The sequence below is a fragment of the Gymnodraco acuticeps genome, unplaced genomic scaffold (genome assembly GCF_902827175.1).
Source record: "Gymnodraco acuticeps unplaced genomic scaffold, fGymAcu1.1, whole genome shotgun sequence".
NCBI classification, from domain to species: Eukaryota; Metazoa; Chordata; class Actinopteri; order Perciformes; family Bathydraconidae; genus Gymnodraco; species Gymnodraco acuticeps.
This window is the reverse complement of record NW_022991255.1, coordinates 220,440-240,308: the sequence shown is the minus strand read 5'-3', so window position 1 is coordinate 240,308 and position 19,869 is coordinate 220,440. Positions and strand designations below refer to the sequence as shown.

The following is a 19,869-nucleotide window of genomic DNA, read 5'->3' as shown; positions in this document are numbered from 1 at the left end:
CCTTTTTTTTTTTTTTTTCTGTCTGCAGACTTGTCAAAGCATTAATTCATGGTTTTTACTAACCTGTATCAGTATGTTGTTACTTCGGCATCATTTTGAAACGTGTATTACAATTAAATCACGGTCAAATATGTTCATCTTGTTGTAGTTGTAGCCCCCTTGCCAGCAATTCTCTCTCTAGTTTAGCATACTCAGCCCGACTCAGCCTGGTTGTTCCTGGCCCTAGAACCACGATTTTATGGGGCCAGAAAAACTGTGAATTAGGATCCGCTAGCCGGTACTAGGCCAAGTGGAAACGCAACCAAAAACGGGCCCCGCACGGCTTGGCACGCTTAAAGCGAGCTACCCGCTGCAGTGGAAACACGCCATTTGTGTCCAATAATGCAGTGATTTTCAACCACTGTGCAGCAGCATTGTTGAGCGTCTGTGCCTGCACTGTCAGGGCAGTATTCAATAACTCTCCTATGCCAGTGGGTGGCAGTAGGTAGCGCAGTTATTACCTTGTACATTTAAGACAGTAGAGTTAAGTGATGCGGTGACGAACAGTGATGGGTAAATATAAAACAAAAGACTGGGTCCTTGACAAAATTCTAGCGGAGATGAAGAGCCTAGTGTGAGTGGTGGCCATAGGAAAGAAAACAAGGTGAGCTCAAGGCAGTACACTGAAAACTATCTTTTGTTTGGATTTACTTTCACCATGTCTCTAACCACACCATCTCCGTCGGCGCCGAGATTCCAAGATGGCGCCGGGTTGTTTGGCAGGCCGTCCAAGCATCTCTGTTTTAGTACTAGTGTTTGTTCTGTGTCTGTTTTGCTCAGTGACAAGGACCATTGACTCTCTGTTAGTATACAACCGACACGAGATGCTTAAGATCAAGGAAAATGTGGACTTTTTTGCGAAGTTTGGCCAGGGTGGACACCCCCCCCCCCCCCCCCCCCCCCCTTCTATCGGATGTACCTGCACACCTACTGCGGGCCGGGCCCTCGTTACCCCGAAGACGCAGACGCCGAGGCACACGCAGTGGCCGGCTGGTTAGGGTGAAAGAGTGGCTAGCGTGGTCTCCTGAGCTGGCTCAGCACCCTTGTCCCCCGGAATATGGACCTTGTTTTCGCCGCCTGGCCTCCCGACGCCCCCTTGCCATGGTCGGCACCTGGCTGGTACCTGTCGCTGACCCGACTCAAGATCTGCATATCCTGCGCCCCCAGTGGTCTCGCCTCTCCCCCCCTGATGGAGTGAACCACCGCAACCTTCGGTCGCTGGGTCTTGAAACTCACGCGACTGTTGCCCCGGTTCCAACTAAAGGCTCGCTGATAAATGCGAGATCGATCGCAAACAAAACTTTCATCATCCAGGCAGGGCTCGCAATTAACGATGTCCCGAGGACCATAAAAATTCCTACTGAGACACACATCTATTTTGTCTGGGACTATTTCGGGACAGTGAAAAAAAAATTAAAAGTAAACTTCAAAATGGGTGTTATTTGCAAAGTCATTGGGCTGTCAAATCATAGAATGCATTCTACGTCATCCACTCTGCTGCTGACTGCTGCTAGACTCGCGCCAATGCAACGGTCACGACAGTTAAAAAAAGTAGAAAGAAATGCTGAGGTGGTTGAATAAACAGCCCCTGATGCAAGCCCCAATTCTGCCGACTCCCGAAACGAAAACATCCCAAGTCCTGGTCATGATGCATCGTCTTCCACTGTGGTAAGTTAGTTGTCTTAAGTGTCAATGTTAGCTAGCACTAACTAACGCTAGCAACTGAAGTGTGCCTTACAATGCATACAAATGTCCTAAAATGCGGTGTCATGTTCTTTTGAAGTTTGTGAAAATGATGTGAAATACAGTTGATCAGAATAAGAGGTGTAGCCGATCATTTTTGTATTTTCTTTGTCAGCCAGTCAGTGACCAGGCTAGAATCTTTAGCTGCAAAAACATAAGGCATTTAGCTAATCATTTAGCTTTTCATCTTTTTTTAGTGTTTTAGTTTTTTTTGGTCAAGAACGTCAGTCAGATTGGGTGACGATTAGAAAGGGGGTCGCAAGGTAATTTTAGTTTGTCATGTTAAGAGAGAGTAATGTTCCAGTTGTTTTTGTGTGCCTGGGGGGGGGGGGGGGGGGGGGGGGGAGGGTGAATGAGTGAGAGCAAGATGATTGACATTCATGAATGAAGATACATTTATATTCCTATAGTACTACTGACTTGTGAGGATAACTTGTAATTAGAACTGAAAACAGATACATTTATTAAACTGTATTATGGAACTTCTGTTTTTTTATTATCATTCATACCACTTTTATTGCCAGATGGAGGGTTCCGATCATAAAACACAGAGACCATACAGCCATATTGAATTGAAAAATACAAATCAGAATTCTTCAATGTTGACATGACAATGATAAATTAGTCTGGATATTGAAAAACAATAGAAAAACATGTCTTAAAACAACTCTCCTCCCTTCTACTCTAGGAGAGGCAACAGATCAGACTAATATTCATATGTTTAAAAGAATAAGTATTTTAAACTTACATGGTGGACCAGAGTCTATGGTGTGATGATTAAGTGACAAAAAAGTATCAAATTATATGTATTCTGCATAATTGGGGGGGGCGACGATACAAATTAAAATTTGGGACACTGCTGGTTATATCCGGGACAATACAAAGTAGAATTCGGGACAGTTGTGGGACACTGAGGAAAAAAGTTAATTTCGAGCCCTGCATCCAGGACTTCTTCACGTCACATGCTGTGGATGTGCTTTTTATTACGGAAACCTGGATGTCTGCGGGTGAGTCTGCTGCTTTTACAGAGCTATTGCCTCCGGACTGCAGTTTCATTAATTCTCCACGGACCACGGGTCGTGGAGGAGGTATAGCCATATACCTCGCGTGAGGCTCAGGTTTGGGAAGGCCAAATACCTTTTTTTACCTGACGCTGCCCGCCTCCGGCGTCTATAGAAAAGAGATCAACTCAGTGTGCGGAGTTTAAATCTCTCAAGTCATATATAAAAATAAAATAAAATAAAGGAAATACAGTTTAAACTGCCGTATGCAGAGAAGACGCCGACGTGTCGCACTTATCATTCATATTACATCATCAATCAGATCATCGATCATATAATATCATAATATATCATATGTTTCCTTATCTGAGTCAGCTTCTCCAGCCCTATCTGGCCGTGCAACACTTACTGTGTCACATAGCAGAAGTATTATTTTAAGCAATACATTATGTTGACGAAACACTCGAGTCAAATGTAATTAAAGTCAGATCCACTCGTGTCTTAGACGGGGCAGTGATATCATAAAACTATACGCTTTCAAACACTCGGTAGGCTTAGTTATTTTTTAACCAGTTGTTCTGTATTCTCCTTGCAGGTGTAACTCTGTGGCTTGTTTCCTGGATTATATGTTTAAGTCATGGATGTTTAAAGCTCATATTTGTCTAATATTAGTTTACTTTTCATTAATGAAGTATGACACTGCGCTGTCAGTACACTTGTCCCTGTTTGTGATTGGTCAAATGTAGCTAACCCCGCCCCTTTCACATGAACTCGCTCTCAGCTGGTGAGAGAAAACCTGGCTTGATTTACCGAGTTGATAACCAGCGTCGTGGGACCACTTAGCGAGATCTCGTTTGTTAGTTTGTTGTTGTTAGTTAGTTTGTAACTCAAACATATCCAGGGTCTGTTGAACTGGCTTCGTAGTACAGGGCACAGGTGGCTAGCAGCGCTAATGTCAAAGACACAGACATTATACATTATATTTGTATTTTACCAGGATGCAGTGACACAAATATTTGGGAAGGCTTAGCCTTCCCTAGCCTACAGCACCCGCCGCCCCTGGGTATAGCGACTGTCTTTAGGAGCAGTTTATACTGCAAACCCACGCCGTCTATCTCATTCTCCTCCTTTGAACTGAGCCTGTTTGAGCTGGGACGGATTAATCCTGTACTGTGTGCGGTGGTCTACCGACCGCCCAAGTACAACAAATACTTTATAAAGGAGTTCTCTGAACTATTGGCCGGTATCGTGACAAACTATGACAGTGTTTTAATTGTCGGGGATTTTAATGTGCATGTCTGTTGTATCTCTAAACCACTAGCTAAAGACTTTCTTGATGTTTTATATGCTTTTGACTTCATACAACATGTCTCTGGCCCCACGCAAGAGCATGGGCACACATTAGACCTAGTCTTATCCCATGGTCTGCCCATTTCAAATGTCAATGTGTGTGAGGCAGCTTTATCGGATCACCTGCCTGTGCTATTTGATTTTATTCTGCCCTGTCATAGTCTTAAATCATGCGTTCCTGTCCGTCACGGTCGTATGATGAAACCTTCCACTGCTACTAGTTTCTCCCCTGCCTTTGTTAAATTAACACAGTCTGATACTATGTCCGCTGACTCCATGGACACTGAGCTATTAACCTCAGCCTTTCTCTCTTCCTGCACTGGAGCTCTTGACATTGTTGCTCCCCTGAAACTCATGCGCCCCAAAGTTAAATCTGAACCCTGGCTCAATGACGTCACTCGTGCTGCCAGGCGTGAGTGACGTATCAGAGCACTGTAAAAGCTGAAAAGATGAGTTACTTTTCTGATATAATTTCTAGTAATTTAAACAAACCTAGTGTTCTTTTTAAAACCATTGATGCTATGTTAAACTCTCCTTTATCCACTTGTATTGATGCTTCAACTGAGATGTGTGAAAAATTCCTCTGCTATTTTATAGACAAGATCTCCACTATTAGAGCCAGTATCTCACCACCCTCTTTTGACCCCTTCCATTGACTTCACATGCACTGCTGTCTTCCAGCAGTTTGGACCTGTGTCGTTGTCATCTCTCAGTGACATTGTTGCTAAATTAAAACCCTCATCTTGTCCCACAGACCCAGTCCCTCCTCGACTTTTTAAAGAGGTATGGGACACTATTGGATCTAATGTCCATAACATTATAAATAGCAGCCTAGAGTCCGGTTCTGTGCCAGTTTATTTCAAACAAGCGGTTGTGGCACCCCTGATAAAGAAAACTAATCTGGACACTTCTGTCTTCTCAAATTACAGACCCATCTCGAAGCTTCCTTTTATTTCAAAAATATTGGAGAAAACCCTACTCTTACAGCTGCAGTCTTTTATACATGCACACAATATTTTCGATATTTTTCAATCCGGTTTTAAAGCGCTCACAGTACTGAGTCTGCCCTTCTAAGAGTATTCAATGACCTCCTGGTCACTACAGACTCTGGTGACTGTGCCATCCTTATGCTCTTAGACCTCACAGCTGCTTTTGATACGATTGACCACTCCATCCTTATCTATCGTCTAGAGCACTGTGTGGGTATCAGGGGCACTGCCTTAGAGTGGTTCAGGTCCTATCTGTCCAAGAGATCTTTCTCTGTTACGCTTGGTGACTTTACATCCTCTTCTGCCCCCTTATCCTGTGGAGTTCCCCAAGGTTCTATTTTGGGGCCTATTTTATTTTCCTTATACCTTCTCCCCCTTGGACTGATTTTTAGAAAATATGGCGTCTCCTACCACCTTTATGCGGATGACTCCCAATTATATCTACCCCTAAGAAAAAACACCAGCTCTCTGATGCCCCTGGTTGACTGTCTTAATGACATAAAGGCCAGGATGGCTAAACTTTTAATATAAATGAGAGCAAAACGGAGGTAATTGTGTTTGGACCAAATGGTGATGTTTCCATTGACCTGGGTTCCCCTCCCAAAATCCATGGTCACAAATCTGGGTGTCAAAATCGACAGTGCTTTTAAATTAGATAAACAGATAAACTCTGTGGTTAAATCCAGTTTTTATCACTTGAGGCTCCTGTCCAAAATTAAACCGGTTTTATCCTTTTTAAACTTTGAGCGTGTAATTCATGCCTTTGTTTCAACTCGTTTAGATTATTGTAATGCACTTTATGCCGGCCTAAATAAGATTTGGCTGGCCTGCCTGCAGCTTGTACAAAACGCTGCGGCGCGGCTGCTTACAGGAACCCGCAAGTTTGACCACATCACACCAGTTCTGGCTTCCCTCCACTGGCTTCCTGTCCATTTTAGAGTCCATTTTAAGATGTTATTGTTTGTTTTTAAATCTTTTAATGGGCTGGCCCCAGAGTACATCTCCGACATCTTACAGTTGTACACCCCCTCAAGGGCTTTGAGGTCGGCTGATCAGCTGCTGCTTGTAGTCCCAAAAACAAAGAAAAAGACCAGGGGAGACCGAGCGTTCTCATCGGTAGCCCCCAGGCTCTGGAACGACCTGCCCCCTCATGTCAAATTGTCGCCCACTCTTGAAGCTTTTAAGTCCTGCCTAAAGGCCCACCTCTTTTCCCTCGCTTACCAGTCAGTCTGAGCTATGTCATACCTATTTGTATGCTTTTACTGTCTATCCATAGCCTTTATGTGCCTTGTATTTATTCTTATGTGTGCTTTTTATCTATTCGTGTAATATTATATTTTATTATAATGTTATGTTCATTGTGAAGCACTTTGGCAAACCCTCTGTTTTTAAACTGTGCTATATAAATAATATGGATTGGATTGGATTGGATCTCCGTTGTGCTTGGTGTGGGGAAAAGCTGTCCCACAGTGCCATGGTCCCAAGCAAGCTTAAACATCATCTCAAAAACACTGTCACTTCAGAACCAGAACAGTATTCAAAACAAACTGAGAAACAGGTAACTGTTATAAGAAAAAAAGTCATCATATCGGTGTATTAGGGTACAATGTGTCATTTTCTAAGTTTTGTGGTTGTTGGTGTGTCGCGGGAATTTTTTTATGTAATAGGTTGAAAAATACTGCTATACTGCACGTGCAGGCTCACCTAGCCTGGCAGCCAGTCCCAGCAGCCATTTGACGTCCTCAGTGTAAGGCGGGCTCCTGGAGAAGTTGTTGGGGTGGTCATTGTGAGCCCTCCTGCCCAGCATCTCCAGCGCCAGCATGCCTTCACACAAAAGAACAGTGGGGATCACATGTGTGCAGTCAACCTGTTGGACTACTGGCAGTTTGGTTAGATCAATACGAGTCCTCACCAACTCTGTAGGCAGAGTGCAGGTAGTGCAGGCCCTGTTGGCTAACTGGCTGGCTGTGCTGCTCGTCCTCTACTGGGAAAGCAGTGCCCATCATTGATCCGGGCTGGGAGGACAGGGATGTCCCCTGGATGGCCTGGATGGTGGGGCCCGCGTGGACGCTGCCCACTGTGAAACATGACAGGGACCCCGATTGTTACAAATTAATACAGCTCATGTATCAAGAGGCTTTACCTCCATGCAATGAGGTAAACAGAAACCCAGATGGAACACACTGACCTGCTACAGTTGTGAGGGGCAGCCCGCTCTCAGGGTGGTACGGGTGGACGGCGATCTGAGTCATGGACGGTACCGGGACCCCGGGGAAGGTCACAGCCGTGGCTGCCATAGGGGGCTGGGGTCCAGTGGCCACTGAGAACGGGTACTGGGCTCCGATAAAGGCTGGGTGGATTCCCTAAGGGGGTACACACACACAAACACATATTTATACTGTATAGGTACATGTGAACACCTGCACTCATACCACTTCCAAGAAAAATGCAAGAAATGTGAGAAATTTAAAAACAGCAACAGACGTAAATTGTCTGTTTCAGAATAGAATGCACACAAGCTCTATGGACCATCTTCTATTGTTATGAAATTGTTTGAGTTTTGAATATCAATTCACCTGCCGCTCATTTTCTATAAAAGGTCAGAGATCAGTTTGAATCAGAAGGTACAGACCTCTCAGACATTGCACTGACCAATCAATGCTAACAGCTAACATACACAATAGCTGAGGCTTTTTGCTTGAAAATGACTTCATGATGACCGTTAATGATCCGACTGATTTATTGACTTATCACTCAAGATCTAATGCATGTGAGGTAAGAAACTCAGCAGCCATTAGCACAACTCTCTTTCTCCACCTCAACTAAGCAGAGGTGGAAAGCAGTGGAGTACAAATACTTTGTTACTGTAGGCCTACTTAAGTACATTTTTCTGGTATCAGTACTTTACTCCACTACTTATTTTTCTGACGACTTTTTACTTCTTACATTTTTAACCCAAATACCTGTACTTTCTACTTCTTACATGTTGAACCCAAATACCTGTACTTTCTACTTCTTACATGTTGAACTCAAATACCTGTACTTTCTACTTCTCACATGTTGAACTCAAATACCTGTACTTTCTACTTCTCACATGTTGAACTCAAATACCTGTACTTTCTACTTCTCACATGTTGAACTCAAATACCTGTACTTTCTACTTCTTACATGTTGAACCCAAATACCTGTACTTTCTACTTCTTACATGTTGAACACAAATACCTGTACTTTCTACTTCTTACATGTTGAACACAAATACCTGTACTTTCTACTTCTTACATGTTGAACTCAAATACCTGTACTTTCTACTTCTTACATGTTGAACACAAATACCTGTACTTTCTACTTCTTACATGTTGAACACAAATACCTGTACTTTCTACTTCTTACATGTTCAACACAAATACCTGTACTTTCTACTTCTTACATGTTGAACCCAAATACCTGTACTTTCTACTTCTTACATGTTGAACCCAAATACCTGTACTTTCTACTTCTTACATGTTGAACACAAATACCTGTACTTTCTACTTCTTACATGTTGAACCCAAATACCTGTACTTTCTACTTCTTACATGTTGAACACAAATACCTGTACTTTCTACTTCTTACATGTTGAACACAAATACCTGTACTTTCTACTTCTTACATGTTGAACTCAAATACCTGTACTTTCTACTTCTTACATGTTGAACTCAAGTACCTGTACTTTCTACTTCTTACATGTTGAACTCAAATACCTGTACTTTCTACTTCTTACATGTTGAACCCAAATACCTGTACTTTCTACTTCTTACATGTTGAACTCAAATACCTGTACTTTCTACTTCTTACATGTTGAACACAAATACCTGTACTTTCTACTTCTTACATGTTGAACCCAAATACCTGTACTTTCTACTTCTTACATGTTGAACACAAATACCGGTACTTTCTACTTCTTACATGTTGAACCCAAATACCTGTACTTTCTACTTCTTACATGTTGAAAACAAATACCTGTACTTTCTACTTCTTACATGTTGAACACAAATACCTGTACTTTCTACTTCTTACATGTTGAACCCAAGTACCTGTACTTTCTACTTCTTACATGTTGAACTCAAATACCTGTACTTTCTACTTCTTACATGTTGAACCCAAGTACCTGTACTTTCTACTTCTTACATGTTGAACCCAAATACCTGTACTTTCTACTTCTTACATGTTGAACACAAATACCGGTACTTTCTACTTCTTACATGTTGAACACAAATACCTGTACTTTCTACTTCTTACATGTTGAACTCAAATACCTGTACTTTCTACTTCTTACATGTTGAACACAAATACCTGTACTTTCTACTTCTTACATGTTGAACACAAATACCTGTACTTTCTACTTCTCACATGTTGAACACAAATACCTGTACTTTCTACCTCTTACATGTTGAACTCAAATACCTGTACTTTCTACTTCTTACATGTTGAACACAAATACCTGTACTTTCTACTTCTTACATGTTGAACACAAATACCTGTACTTTCTACCTCTTACATGTTGAACCCAAATACCTGTACTTTCTACTTCTTACATGTTGAACTCAAATACCTGTACTTTCTACTTCTTACATGTTGAACTCAAATACCTGTACTTTCTACTTCTTACATGTTGAACTCAAATACCTGTACTTTCTACTTCTTACATGTTGAACTCAAATACCTGTACTTTCTACTTCTTACATGTTGAACACAAATACCTGTACTTTCTACTTCTTACATGTTGAACTCAAATACCTGTACTTTCTACTTCTTACATGTTGAACTCAAGTACCTGTACTTTCTACTTCTTACATGTTGAACTCAAATACCTGTACTTTCTACTTCTTACATGTTGAACACAAATACCTGTACTTTCTACTTCTTACATGTTGAACACAAATACCTGTACTTTCTACTTCTCACATGTTGAACACAAATACCTGTACTTTCTACTTCTTACATGTTGAACTCAAATACCTGTACTTTCTACTTCTTACATGTTGAACTCAAGTACCTGTACTTTCTACTTCTTACATGTTGAACTCAAATACCTGTACTTTCTACTTCTCACATGTTGAACTCAAATACCTGTACTTTCTACTTCTTACATGTTGAACTCAAATACCTGTACTTTCTACTTCTTACATGTTGAACTCAAATACCTGAACTTTCTACTTCTTACATGTTGAACTCAAATACCTGTACTTTCTACTTCTTACATGTTGAACTCAAATACCTGTACTTTCTACTTCTTACATGTTGAACTCAAATACCTGTACTTTCTACTTCTTACATGTTGAACTCAAATACCTGTACTTTCTACTTCTTACATGTTGAACACAAATACCTGTACTTTCTACTTCTTCCATGTTGAACTCAAATACCTGTACTTTCTACTTCTTACATGTTGAACTCAAATACCTGTACTTTCTACTTCTTACATGTTGAACACAAATACCTGTACTTTCTACTTCTTACATGTTGAACACAAATACCTGTACTTTCTACTTCTTACATGTTGAACTCAAATACCTGTACTTTCTACTTCTTACATGTTGAACACAAATACCTGTACTTTCTACTTCTTACATGTTGAACTCAAATACCTGTACTTTCTACTTCTTACATGTTGAACTCAAATACCTGTACTTTCTACTTCTTACATGTTGAACACAAATACCTGTACTTTCTACTTCTTACATGTTGAACACAAATACCTGTACTTTCTACTTCTCTCATTTTCCAAACAGCTGGTTCCTTTAGTCTGAATGTGTGTTTGATGCGTGATCATTATTCTTTAGAGTCATTGCGTGCCTATTGATTTGAACACGATCCGTGTATCCATCATTTCCTGGTCTTCTCTAAAGAAGAGGGACCAATGGAAACGTTGTCATGTTGCCGTTGTTCAGCATGGAAACATTCATTAGCTAACAATGACATTATTGTTCTATTAATATAAAGGGAGGTCAGGTACTCTTTAAAACAGCTGCTAGTTATGGGTACTTTTTACTAAAAGGTCTCCCATTATGCTATTTTTAGGCATATATTATAAGTCTCAGATATATATATATAAATATATAAAAACATGTATATGATGTGTTTTGCTCAAAATACCAAACACGAGTATCTGTACTTCTACTTGAGTAAAGGATGTGTGTACTTTTGCCATCTCTGCAGCTAAGTGGCTCGACCAAAAATCGTTTATAAATGTGCTATATAAATACAACTTGATTTGATTTGAAGTATTGAAGATTTTTGGAATATTTGTTTTATTTTTCAAATTTCTATAGTTTTAAAAGTGAATATAAATTGCCAATGTGGAAATATACTAAAACAGAAGCTAGTAGTTGATGAAAAAAAATGAGCTGATCAGCAAAAAACTAACAAATCAATCAATTGTAAGTATATCAAAAGAAAACCGTGAGCAGATTAATGCTTTAAATATTTTCATTTAACGTGTGAGCTGTTTTGACCTGTGGATATGCAGCTCCGGCGATAGGGAAGACGGTGGGCCGGGGGACGTGCTGCAGAGGGTGTCCCAGGTACTGGGGGGTGCAGACGGTGGGGAGATGGGCCTGAATGGTGGTGTAGGGGTGGAGCCCCTGGCTGTGGGGGTGAGCCATGGCCTGCCCCGGCATGATGTGGGACTGATAGATGGTGGAGCCCACAGATATGACGGGGACCACGGCTGCTGCAGTGACGGAGGCGGTGATCGTTGCCACGCCAGCAGACTCCATGCCTGCTCTGGTGTCAATCACCACACAGCTGGACTCCTGGGGCCTCCTGCCCGAGCCCCCGTTGGCCCCGCAGCGCCCTGACGTCTCCCGATGCTGGCCTGAGCCCCCACCCACTGACTGCTCATACAGCCAGTACCACTGGTGGGCTACCTCAAACAGGACCTCAGGGTACACCCCCCCACCCTTGGCTGCTTCCTCCACTGCCATGCAGGCCTTCTCCAGCATCACATTGTCCTGGAGAAAGAAGGGAAGACATAATAAGAGCCAAGCTAAATACCTTTTTAGACTTCAGGTGATTTAAGGGAAACAAGCATCCATCTATGGAAACACTACCCAGCTGTCAGTTAGAATCTGTTGTTTCATTTTATTACATTTTGAAATTAGAAGATGCACATACTATGTTGCTGGATTAACTCAAGATGATCATCAGACCAATCATCTCCATGTTCTTCACAGAAGTCATTCAATTGTGTTGCTCGACACTTCCTTTGTTGGCTTTTCTAAACTGTATATTATTCTGCTACCGCTATTAAAACTGCAATACTGGATTCATTTCCCAAAACACCTGGCATCCTGCTACACTATGAAGGCTCATAAATATATATATTAGGGCCGGGACTCGATTAAAAAAATTAATCTAATTAATTAGAGGCTTTGTAATTAATTAATCGAAATTAATCGCATTTTTAATCACATATACATATTTGACCTAAGAACAGTGAGAAGCAATTTTTTTCACATGGATTTTAGTATACCATTAGGCGCATTCACACCGCAGTACTTTTCCCACAAAGGTTCATGAGAACTTAGTTCATGAGAACTCTTTGAACCTGGGGGAGGATAAGGCAAATGAAGCCGCTGACGTCACTTCTTCTTCTTCTGCTTTGGGTTTACTGGCAGGCCGCAAACCACTTCACGGCGTATACTGCCGCCCAAAGTCCCCGGCCGGAAGTCCCCGGAGTTGGGGACTGGCTTCAGTAGAAGCTGCTGGGAGTCCCAGCAGCCTTCCGAGTAAATCGCCAGAACGCCGACACCTCCTCATCTCCACCGCTCCCATGTTTTATTTTGTGTTGCCATAAGTTAGTCTCTCTGCGTTTCTGCGCTGGGCTAATGCTAATAATGCTAATGCGAGGATAATAAAATGGCGGCTTCACAAAACTTTTTGGGAGTTTTACGGGGCGTGGTTTGCAATCCGCCCAGCCAATCAGAAATATAGCTCTTTCCTCACAAGAGAACCGCACGAAAGTCCCTGCTCTCTAGCAGGGACTTTCGTGGGGGTAAAAAGGTTCTCATTAACTAATTTTAGTACCGGCTCTTTTTGGTGTGAACGCGATAAAATAGGCTAACGTCCACGCTAGCTGCTATATGTTTTGCATTGAGGTGATACTTGAGGCTTGATGTGCTGCGGTGATATGCGAATTCCTTTTTGCATAATTTGCACACAACCGTGCTCTTATCGACGCTTCCATCCGTCCGTTTTTTAAAACAACATTTCCCACTGTTGTTCACTGTGGTTTGTTGTTGTCTGAAGTCATGAACGTTAGTTGGTGCTCCAGTATAATCGGTACGCCTGAAACTCATCCAGTGAGAAACGTTCCGCGGTGCAAAAATAAGTGCGATTAAAATGCGTTAATTTTTTTAACGCGTTAATTTTTGTGTAATTAATCTTAATTAACGCGTTAAAGTCCCGGCCCTAATATATATATATGTATATATATGTGTATAAGCAGAGCCTTGGTGTACCTGCTCTTTGCACTGCACCAGGGCTCTCTGGATCTCATTAGGGTTGAGAGCGTGAGCGTGAGGCAGGCAGCTCAGGGCCAGCTCCGCTGCCGCCCGCACCATGTTGGGGTCCCTGGCCCGCGACGCACGGTCGGCAAGTGATGCTACCTCTGGGGGGGTGAGGTGTCCGTCCCAACACTCCACCAAAATGTTGAGGGCTGCGCTGCCGATCTCCATTGCCTGGCCTGAGAGAAGAGGAGAGGTTACAGTGTGCTGGCAGGGAAGGAAGGAAGGAAGATGGTAAGGTAGGAAGGTAGAAAGTAAGGGAGATAGTAAGGAAGGAAGTAAGGAAGGAAGTAAGGAAGGTAGGAAGTCAGAAAGTAAGGGAGGAAGTAAGGGAGGTAGGAAACTTGTGAACTGATTCAACTTGTGAATACATGAAATACAATGAAAGTGGGTCTCTTGATGTCTTCTGTCACACACACCAGTAATCCAGGACACATGGGAGGAGTAGGTTCTGGACAGCCAGTTTGGTGAAACAAAGTTGTGGAGGCCAAGAGCATACAGGCCAATCTCAAAGGCACACAGGTGCAGGTTTCTGTGGGGCCCCTGGTGGCCCCCGCTGGCTGACGGCTGGGTGAAAATGGAGGTGGAGGAGTTTCCTCCAGCTTTGATTAGCACTGTCTTGGCTAGCTCAAAATAAAAATGTGCTGCTGCCTCTGACGGCTGGTTGGGCACGTGGGGGGCGTGACATTCTGGACGCCGCCCTTTGTACCTGAACACAGGGAAATATACACATGTGAATTAGATTAATCTCAGTGGCTCAGAATAAACACACACACATCTAGTGAAAATCTGATTTGTTTTCAGGAAACCTGCCCAACAAAGCAGGCAAGCCTGTCCTACTCCATCTTAGCTTCACCTCACCTCTCAACAGCATCTCTACTGTCCTCTCAGTCGTCATGTGGACTGTAGGCTCTCTGTGTTGTTTATTATGTTATCTGTCATTTTTCATATTTTGCTCTTGCTTTGAATGTCTGATAAATAACTGGAAATAAACTTTAACAACAAACTGAAAGCATATCGCAGCAGACAACAATATGAACGGTGTTAAAACTATTTTATATCACTTGGCAGATTTCCTACTGTACATGCAAACCGAGGTCATAAGAGAGTTCATTGCTCATTATCACTTCGATAATGTGTATATTTTATGTGTGTGTCCTAAAGGCTTTCATTGTGAACTGATCTCTGCTTGATATCTGAGGTGTGTCTTCTAAAGCTGTGAACATGTCATTTCTCTTTATGATAGCATTAGCTCTCAATTAGCATTCTGCCACAGATTACTCAGATCATCAGTTTGGCCATTTAGCTGAAGCCAGACTTTAAGCAGTGACCGTCACTTTTATTGTGGTGGATTTAAGCTGCAGCCACACGAGGACGATAACGGTCGTATCCGCTACAGTTCTCTATCAGATAGGCAGTTCGGCCACACGAGGCCGACAGGGAAACGCAGATAACGATAACGGGTCCCAAGGTGGGTAGATCTGCGGACGAAACGCTATGGGGGGCCAAACGGCTCCGTGTCTACGCCTATACGATCATTTCCTGATAACGATGACGCAATAGCCCCAGTGTTTCGAGCCAGGTCCCGGTATCTCGCAGGACAGTGCACCCAGCAGGAGCTTCCAGCTAGATTTTGATCGATATGGACATAAACGCGAGTGAAGTCTAATCGGACAGGAGAGGAGACACGCAGCTCGGCATGACAACCTGCAGCTCCGCCGCTGTGATGGAGCGATGAGCGGAGCAAAACACACACTTCAAGTTAAATCATCACACCTTAATGACCTCTCAAACTACCTAAACTAGTTATAAATATGTTTATTTTGACTGTCGGGTCACTCACTCATTACTGGATCAGCCAGCTGCATGAGACCACGGATACTGATGGGCTGTCAGGAGAGGGGGAGGAAAAGAGAGGCTCCGTCCTCCGTGTATTATTATATAGAGTCGTTATTCATTTGTTTTAAAGCTCAATAAATAACAAAGAAGAACTTAGACCTGCACTTTTCTAATTTTGTCCGGAAGATTTAAACTTTAACGGACATGTTGACCGGCGAAATCCCACCTCTGCTGCTAAATCCAGCGTGGAGAATAAACAGAAGGGCAACCATGCATGCATACGTACTACAGCGTCTCCAGCGGTTCGAGCAAAAGGATTCACACTTGTGTTTTTCAATGCACACACAAATGTGTTCCGTTTTATATACATGTAAATAAAATCCAAATACAGAAAAAAGCTTTACATATGTATTTTTGATCCTCACATATTTTTTTTCCGTTTAAAACCTCTGCACCTGCAAACACAAACAGCTTTCTGTGCACGGATCGCTGTGCGTTCGTGTGTGGGTTTTTTGAGACTCCCCTGACGGTCAGCCGATTCGTACTTGAGAGCTGGATCTGATCGATATGGACATAAACGCGTTACAGGCTTGGCCTGTCACTTTAAGAGTAGCAGCCGCAAGGGGTTGTGGGTTTTTGGAGTGTGTGTGTGTAAAATGTGATGGCCAAGGCGAAGTGCGGAGTTATGAAGAGAGAGACGAAAGTATAGAGAAAGTGGTCAGAACGGGGAAAAGTAACTAGTCTATGCAATACAGTGTCAATGTAACTGGTTAGTCTGAAGAACGTGAATAAACGGAGGTCCTTCCTACGGCACCCGAACGCCCCGTTTCCATCCTTTTTCCCCTCGAAATGTCTGGGCAGCTGGTTACCGGCTGACAACGAGCCAAGTCAGAAATGTTGTGGAAATAATTATCATAAGACGCCAATTAGTAACATACAGGACAAACCTTGATGTCTGTTTACCTTCTTTAAGGACACAGGCGGCTTAGCCAATAATGTTATTGTTCCCATTCTGTGACCGGTCAATACTGGGATACAGATGGTCTGTGTTGTGGGTACACTGGGACACTTCCTTCTCTGTATTTGTGGACTCCAAGGTAAAATCTTCGAGGTCATAAGTGTCCGAGGCAAGTAGCTCTGTGTTCCCACACTGTTTAGGCTATCTCCTCAAATATGTTGTTTACTCTCTGCGAAACCAGTTAGATGGGCTGGCAAGAGAGAGGCTCTCCAGAATTGACGTGGCAACTCTACCGTGAAGTCAGAACCTCTGACTCTTGGACTTGTGATGTGAATCCTCCGGCCGTTAACTCCAAATAAACCATCATGTGTTTGACATCAAAGCTACTGCTCTTCCCGTGTCTCCTTCCTGAGTCGGTGACTCCCACTGCATAGCTACACAGAAGTTTCCTCTACAAGAAACCACCGGTGTGTAACCGAAACTACGGTTTCGGTGCCGAGATACCGTTAGTAAAAAGGTAACAAACGCGAGTGAAGTATAACCGGACGCAAGAGAGAGATCAGATCAGCTGCTGAGTCTGACGGAGACACGCAGCTTTGCATGATCACCTGATGCTCCGCCCTCTGTTTAGCGAGCTGACCGGACAGCGCAAAATGCGTACATGAAGCGCTACGTCATGAACGCAAGAAATCTACCCTCGTGGGGGCGCGCTCATGTGATTGGCTTAGAATGGAGGAGACATCTGATTGGCTATAGATAGAAAAAATGACAAGTACGAATCGGCTGACCGTCAGGGGAGTCTCAAAAAACCCACACACGAATGCACAGCGATCCGTGCACAGAAAGCGGTTTGTGTTTGCAGGTTCAGAGGTTTTAAAACGGAAAACAAATATGTGAGGATCAAAAATACATATGTAAAGCTTTTTTCTGTATTTGGATTTTATTTACATGTATATGAAACGGAACACATTTGTGTGTGCATTGAAAAACACAAGTGTGGATCCGGAAATACAAGTGTGTGAATCCTTCTGTGTGCATGTGTGTATTATGAGACTGTTCTGAGCCCATACTCGTGTGGCTGCAGCCTTAGAGTTGTACTTTAAGGGTTACGTTATGACTGCAGAGTTTTGTGTGGCCGAAATGTAATTACACATAGGGGCTACGGCAGCTATAGATGTACCACCTGGACACCACAAGAGCTGTGACTGCTGAGCTCAGACAGTTTCAGATGCTGGAGGAGATAGTTGAGAGTGAAGAAAACATTATGGAAGTTAAAGAAGGCTCAGTATATTTTCCGTTTCATTAACACATATCTAGAAAATACATTTTTACCGCAAGCCTGCGAGGCCGGCACTCTATCACAGTGAATGAAAGAAGTAATGAGACAAGGAGAAATAGAAGTTACCTGGATGTGACTCCAGTTCTATAAGTAGGTTCATAGCCCACCATCGCTCTGTATCACAAAGTCAATGAAAGAATGTAAGCACAGTTACTGTGGGGAATAGGATTTAAAACAGGATATGGCCTGATACAAGTCATCAGTCTATTGTTGTAGTGTGGACATCAAATGGTCAAATGAGGAGAATAGTTGTCTACAGCGGACTGTTGTTGACCCCTGGTGTAAGTACAAACTTTTGCCTCCGTAATAAACACCTGCTGCTGTCAGTCACAGTAGACGTTAATCTGTTGATGGGACTTCAGGTAACTCAGCTATTGTGTGAGTGAGTTCATGAGAAAGAAGTGTGTTTACCTGCTGGTGTCCGTGCTCTTGGCCCTGGCCCCGCCCCCTGCCCTCCGAGAGCCGCTGGAGGAGGAGGAGCCCAGTGAATCAGATGATGAGCTGCTGATGCTGTCACTGTCCTGGCCCCGCCCCCAAGATGTTGCTGCCCAGCCGCCCCGGAGCGGCCGGCGGCTGAGGGTGGGGGAGCTGTCAGAGGTGGTCTCTGGAGCGCTGCTGTCGATGCTCGCCATGCCTGTCCAACAAACAGCTCTGTTACTGGAGCCATTTCACAAAGAGCACAAATACGACTAGAACTAACTTTCACTTTTTCATTTGGCGGACTACCATGTTATTTAGGTGCATCCATTAAGTTACACCTGTATCATGTAATGCAATTCAACAGCTCTGACAAAGATTCAATCTTTAAAAACACACACACACACACACACACACACACTACCCGTGTGTTTCTTCTTCTGGCGCACAGGCGAGCCCCAGCAGCGCTGGCTGTATCCGCAGCGGGCCCCCAGAGCCAGCCGACTGGGCACCGTGGCCTCCGCCTTAATAGGCGCCATCTCATTCTGGTGCTCAGCTGATGAAGCAGGCCCATCTGACAGGGTGAGGAAAGAGTACGATGTTACCACAGCGTCATCACCACTGCTAAACCAACATTGAAATCAGAGTCAAAGGGGAATAAGCATTTGATTTTACAGTTTTAGAGCCTCCACAGTGTTCTATGAGAGGAGGGGTTCTCACCATGCTCCCGGGGCTCAGCAGTGCACTCTCCGGCTGTGTTGTTCTGCACTGGGTTCAGATCAGCCTGCTGCGCCACTTCCCCAGATCCCGTGGCAGCAGAGGAGGAGGCTGCCACAGTGGCAGCAGAGGAAGAGGAGGGTCCATGTTTGGAGACGCCCCCTGCTGCCCCGCTCACCCCACTATGGTTGGCAGCAGAGTGTTTGGAAGGGCTGCGCTGGCTGCCAGCTGCTGGCTTGCTGGAGTAGAATGAGCTCAGAGTCTGGGGCTTATGGGTCTGACTCTCCCTGTCCAACAACTTATCCAGTATCTGAGGATGGGGGAGAGAAAGACACATCGTAAACTCCCATAGCTTAATTTCTTAGTAATTGTGTTAAAGGTCCCATGTCATGGTCATTTCTACTGATCATAATGCCATTGTTGAGGTATACTAAAATAGATTTATATTGTGCTTCGAAATCGCATTGGTTTCTCATACAGCATCTCTGTATAGTATGTGTGTTCACTCTGTCCTAAACGGCTTGTTGGAGCTCCTTTTTTCATGAGTGTATTATCGGCAGGAAAGAAAGCTCCATCTTGGCGCTGCTTATACTTTGAGGCTTCAACCTCAGAACCCCTTAAACTTCAATCTGAGCTGTTCCTCTTCATTAAGGTATTTTGTTTTTCCAAAGTTTTGGATCCTTTTGAGGGTGTGAAAGACGACCCCCACAAGGTGACATGCAAACTCCGCAGGAAAAAGTTGCCTTCCACATCCATGCTGTCGGAGCGTAGCTTCCCGAATGCCGGCATTGTTGTAAAACACAGAGCTTAATTATCCCAGACACACATGTGTTCCTTTATCATAATCTGAGGAAAACAGCGACAGTGAGTCAGGCAGTAGCCTAGTCTTATATAAATATACAGTTGAGGCCTAAATTATTAGCCCCCCAGG

General features: G+C 43.4%; 1 protein-coding gene across 4 annotated transcripts in view; it reads right to left on the bottom strand.

The window, feature by feature from the left end:
* The window catches only part of zswim8 (zinc finger, SWIM-type containing 8), a 47,599-nt gene that overhangs the window by 6,908 nt on the left and 20,822 nt on the right, over positions 1-19,869 (bottom strand). For 2 of the 4 annotated variants that reach the window (XM_034239713.1, XM_034239712.1), the window contains exons 16-25: positions 18,942-19,248; positions 18,646-18,795; positions 18,216-18,438; positions 17,871-17,918; positions 14,088-14,377; positions 13,624-13,847; positions 11,617-12,114; positions 7,311-7,485; positions 7,035-7,199; positions 6,827-6,946 (exon numbers count right to left, since the gene is read on the bottom strand). In XM_034239713.1, coding sequence (XP_034095604.1) covers positions 6,827-6,946; positions 7,035-7,199; positions 7,311-7,485; positions 11,617-12,114; positions 13,624-13,847; positions 14,088-14,377; positions 17,871-17,918; positions 18,216-18,438; positions 18,646-18,795; positions 18,942-19,248 — 2,200 coding nt within the window. The remainder of the gene's footprint in view (positions 1-6,826; positions 6,947-7,034; positions 7,200-7,310; positions 7,486-11,616; positions 12,115-13,623; positions 13,848-14,087; positions 14,378-17,870; positions 17,919-18,215; positions 18,439-18,645; positions 18,796-18,941; positions 19,249-19,869) is intronic. The other 2 variants (XM_034239714.1, XM_034239715.1) reach the window with 1 other exon arrangement.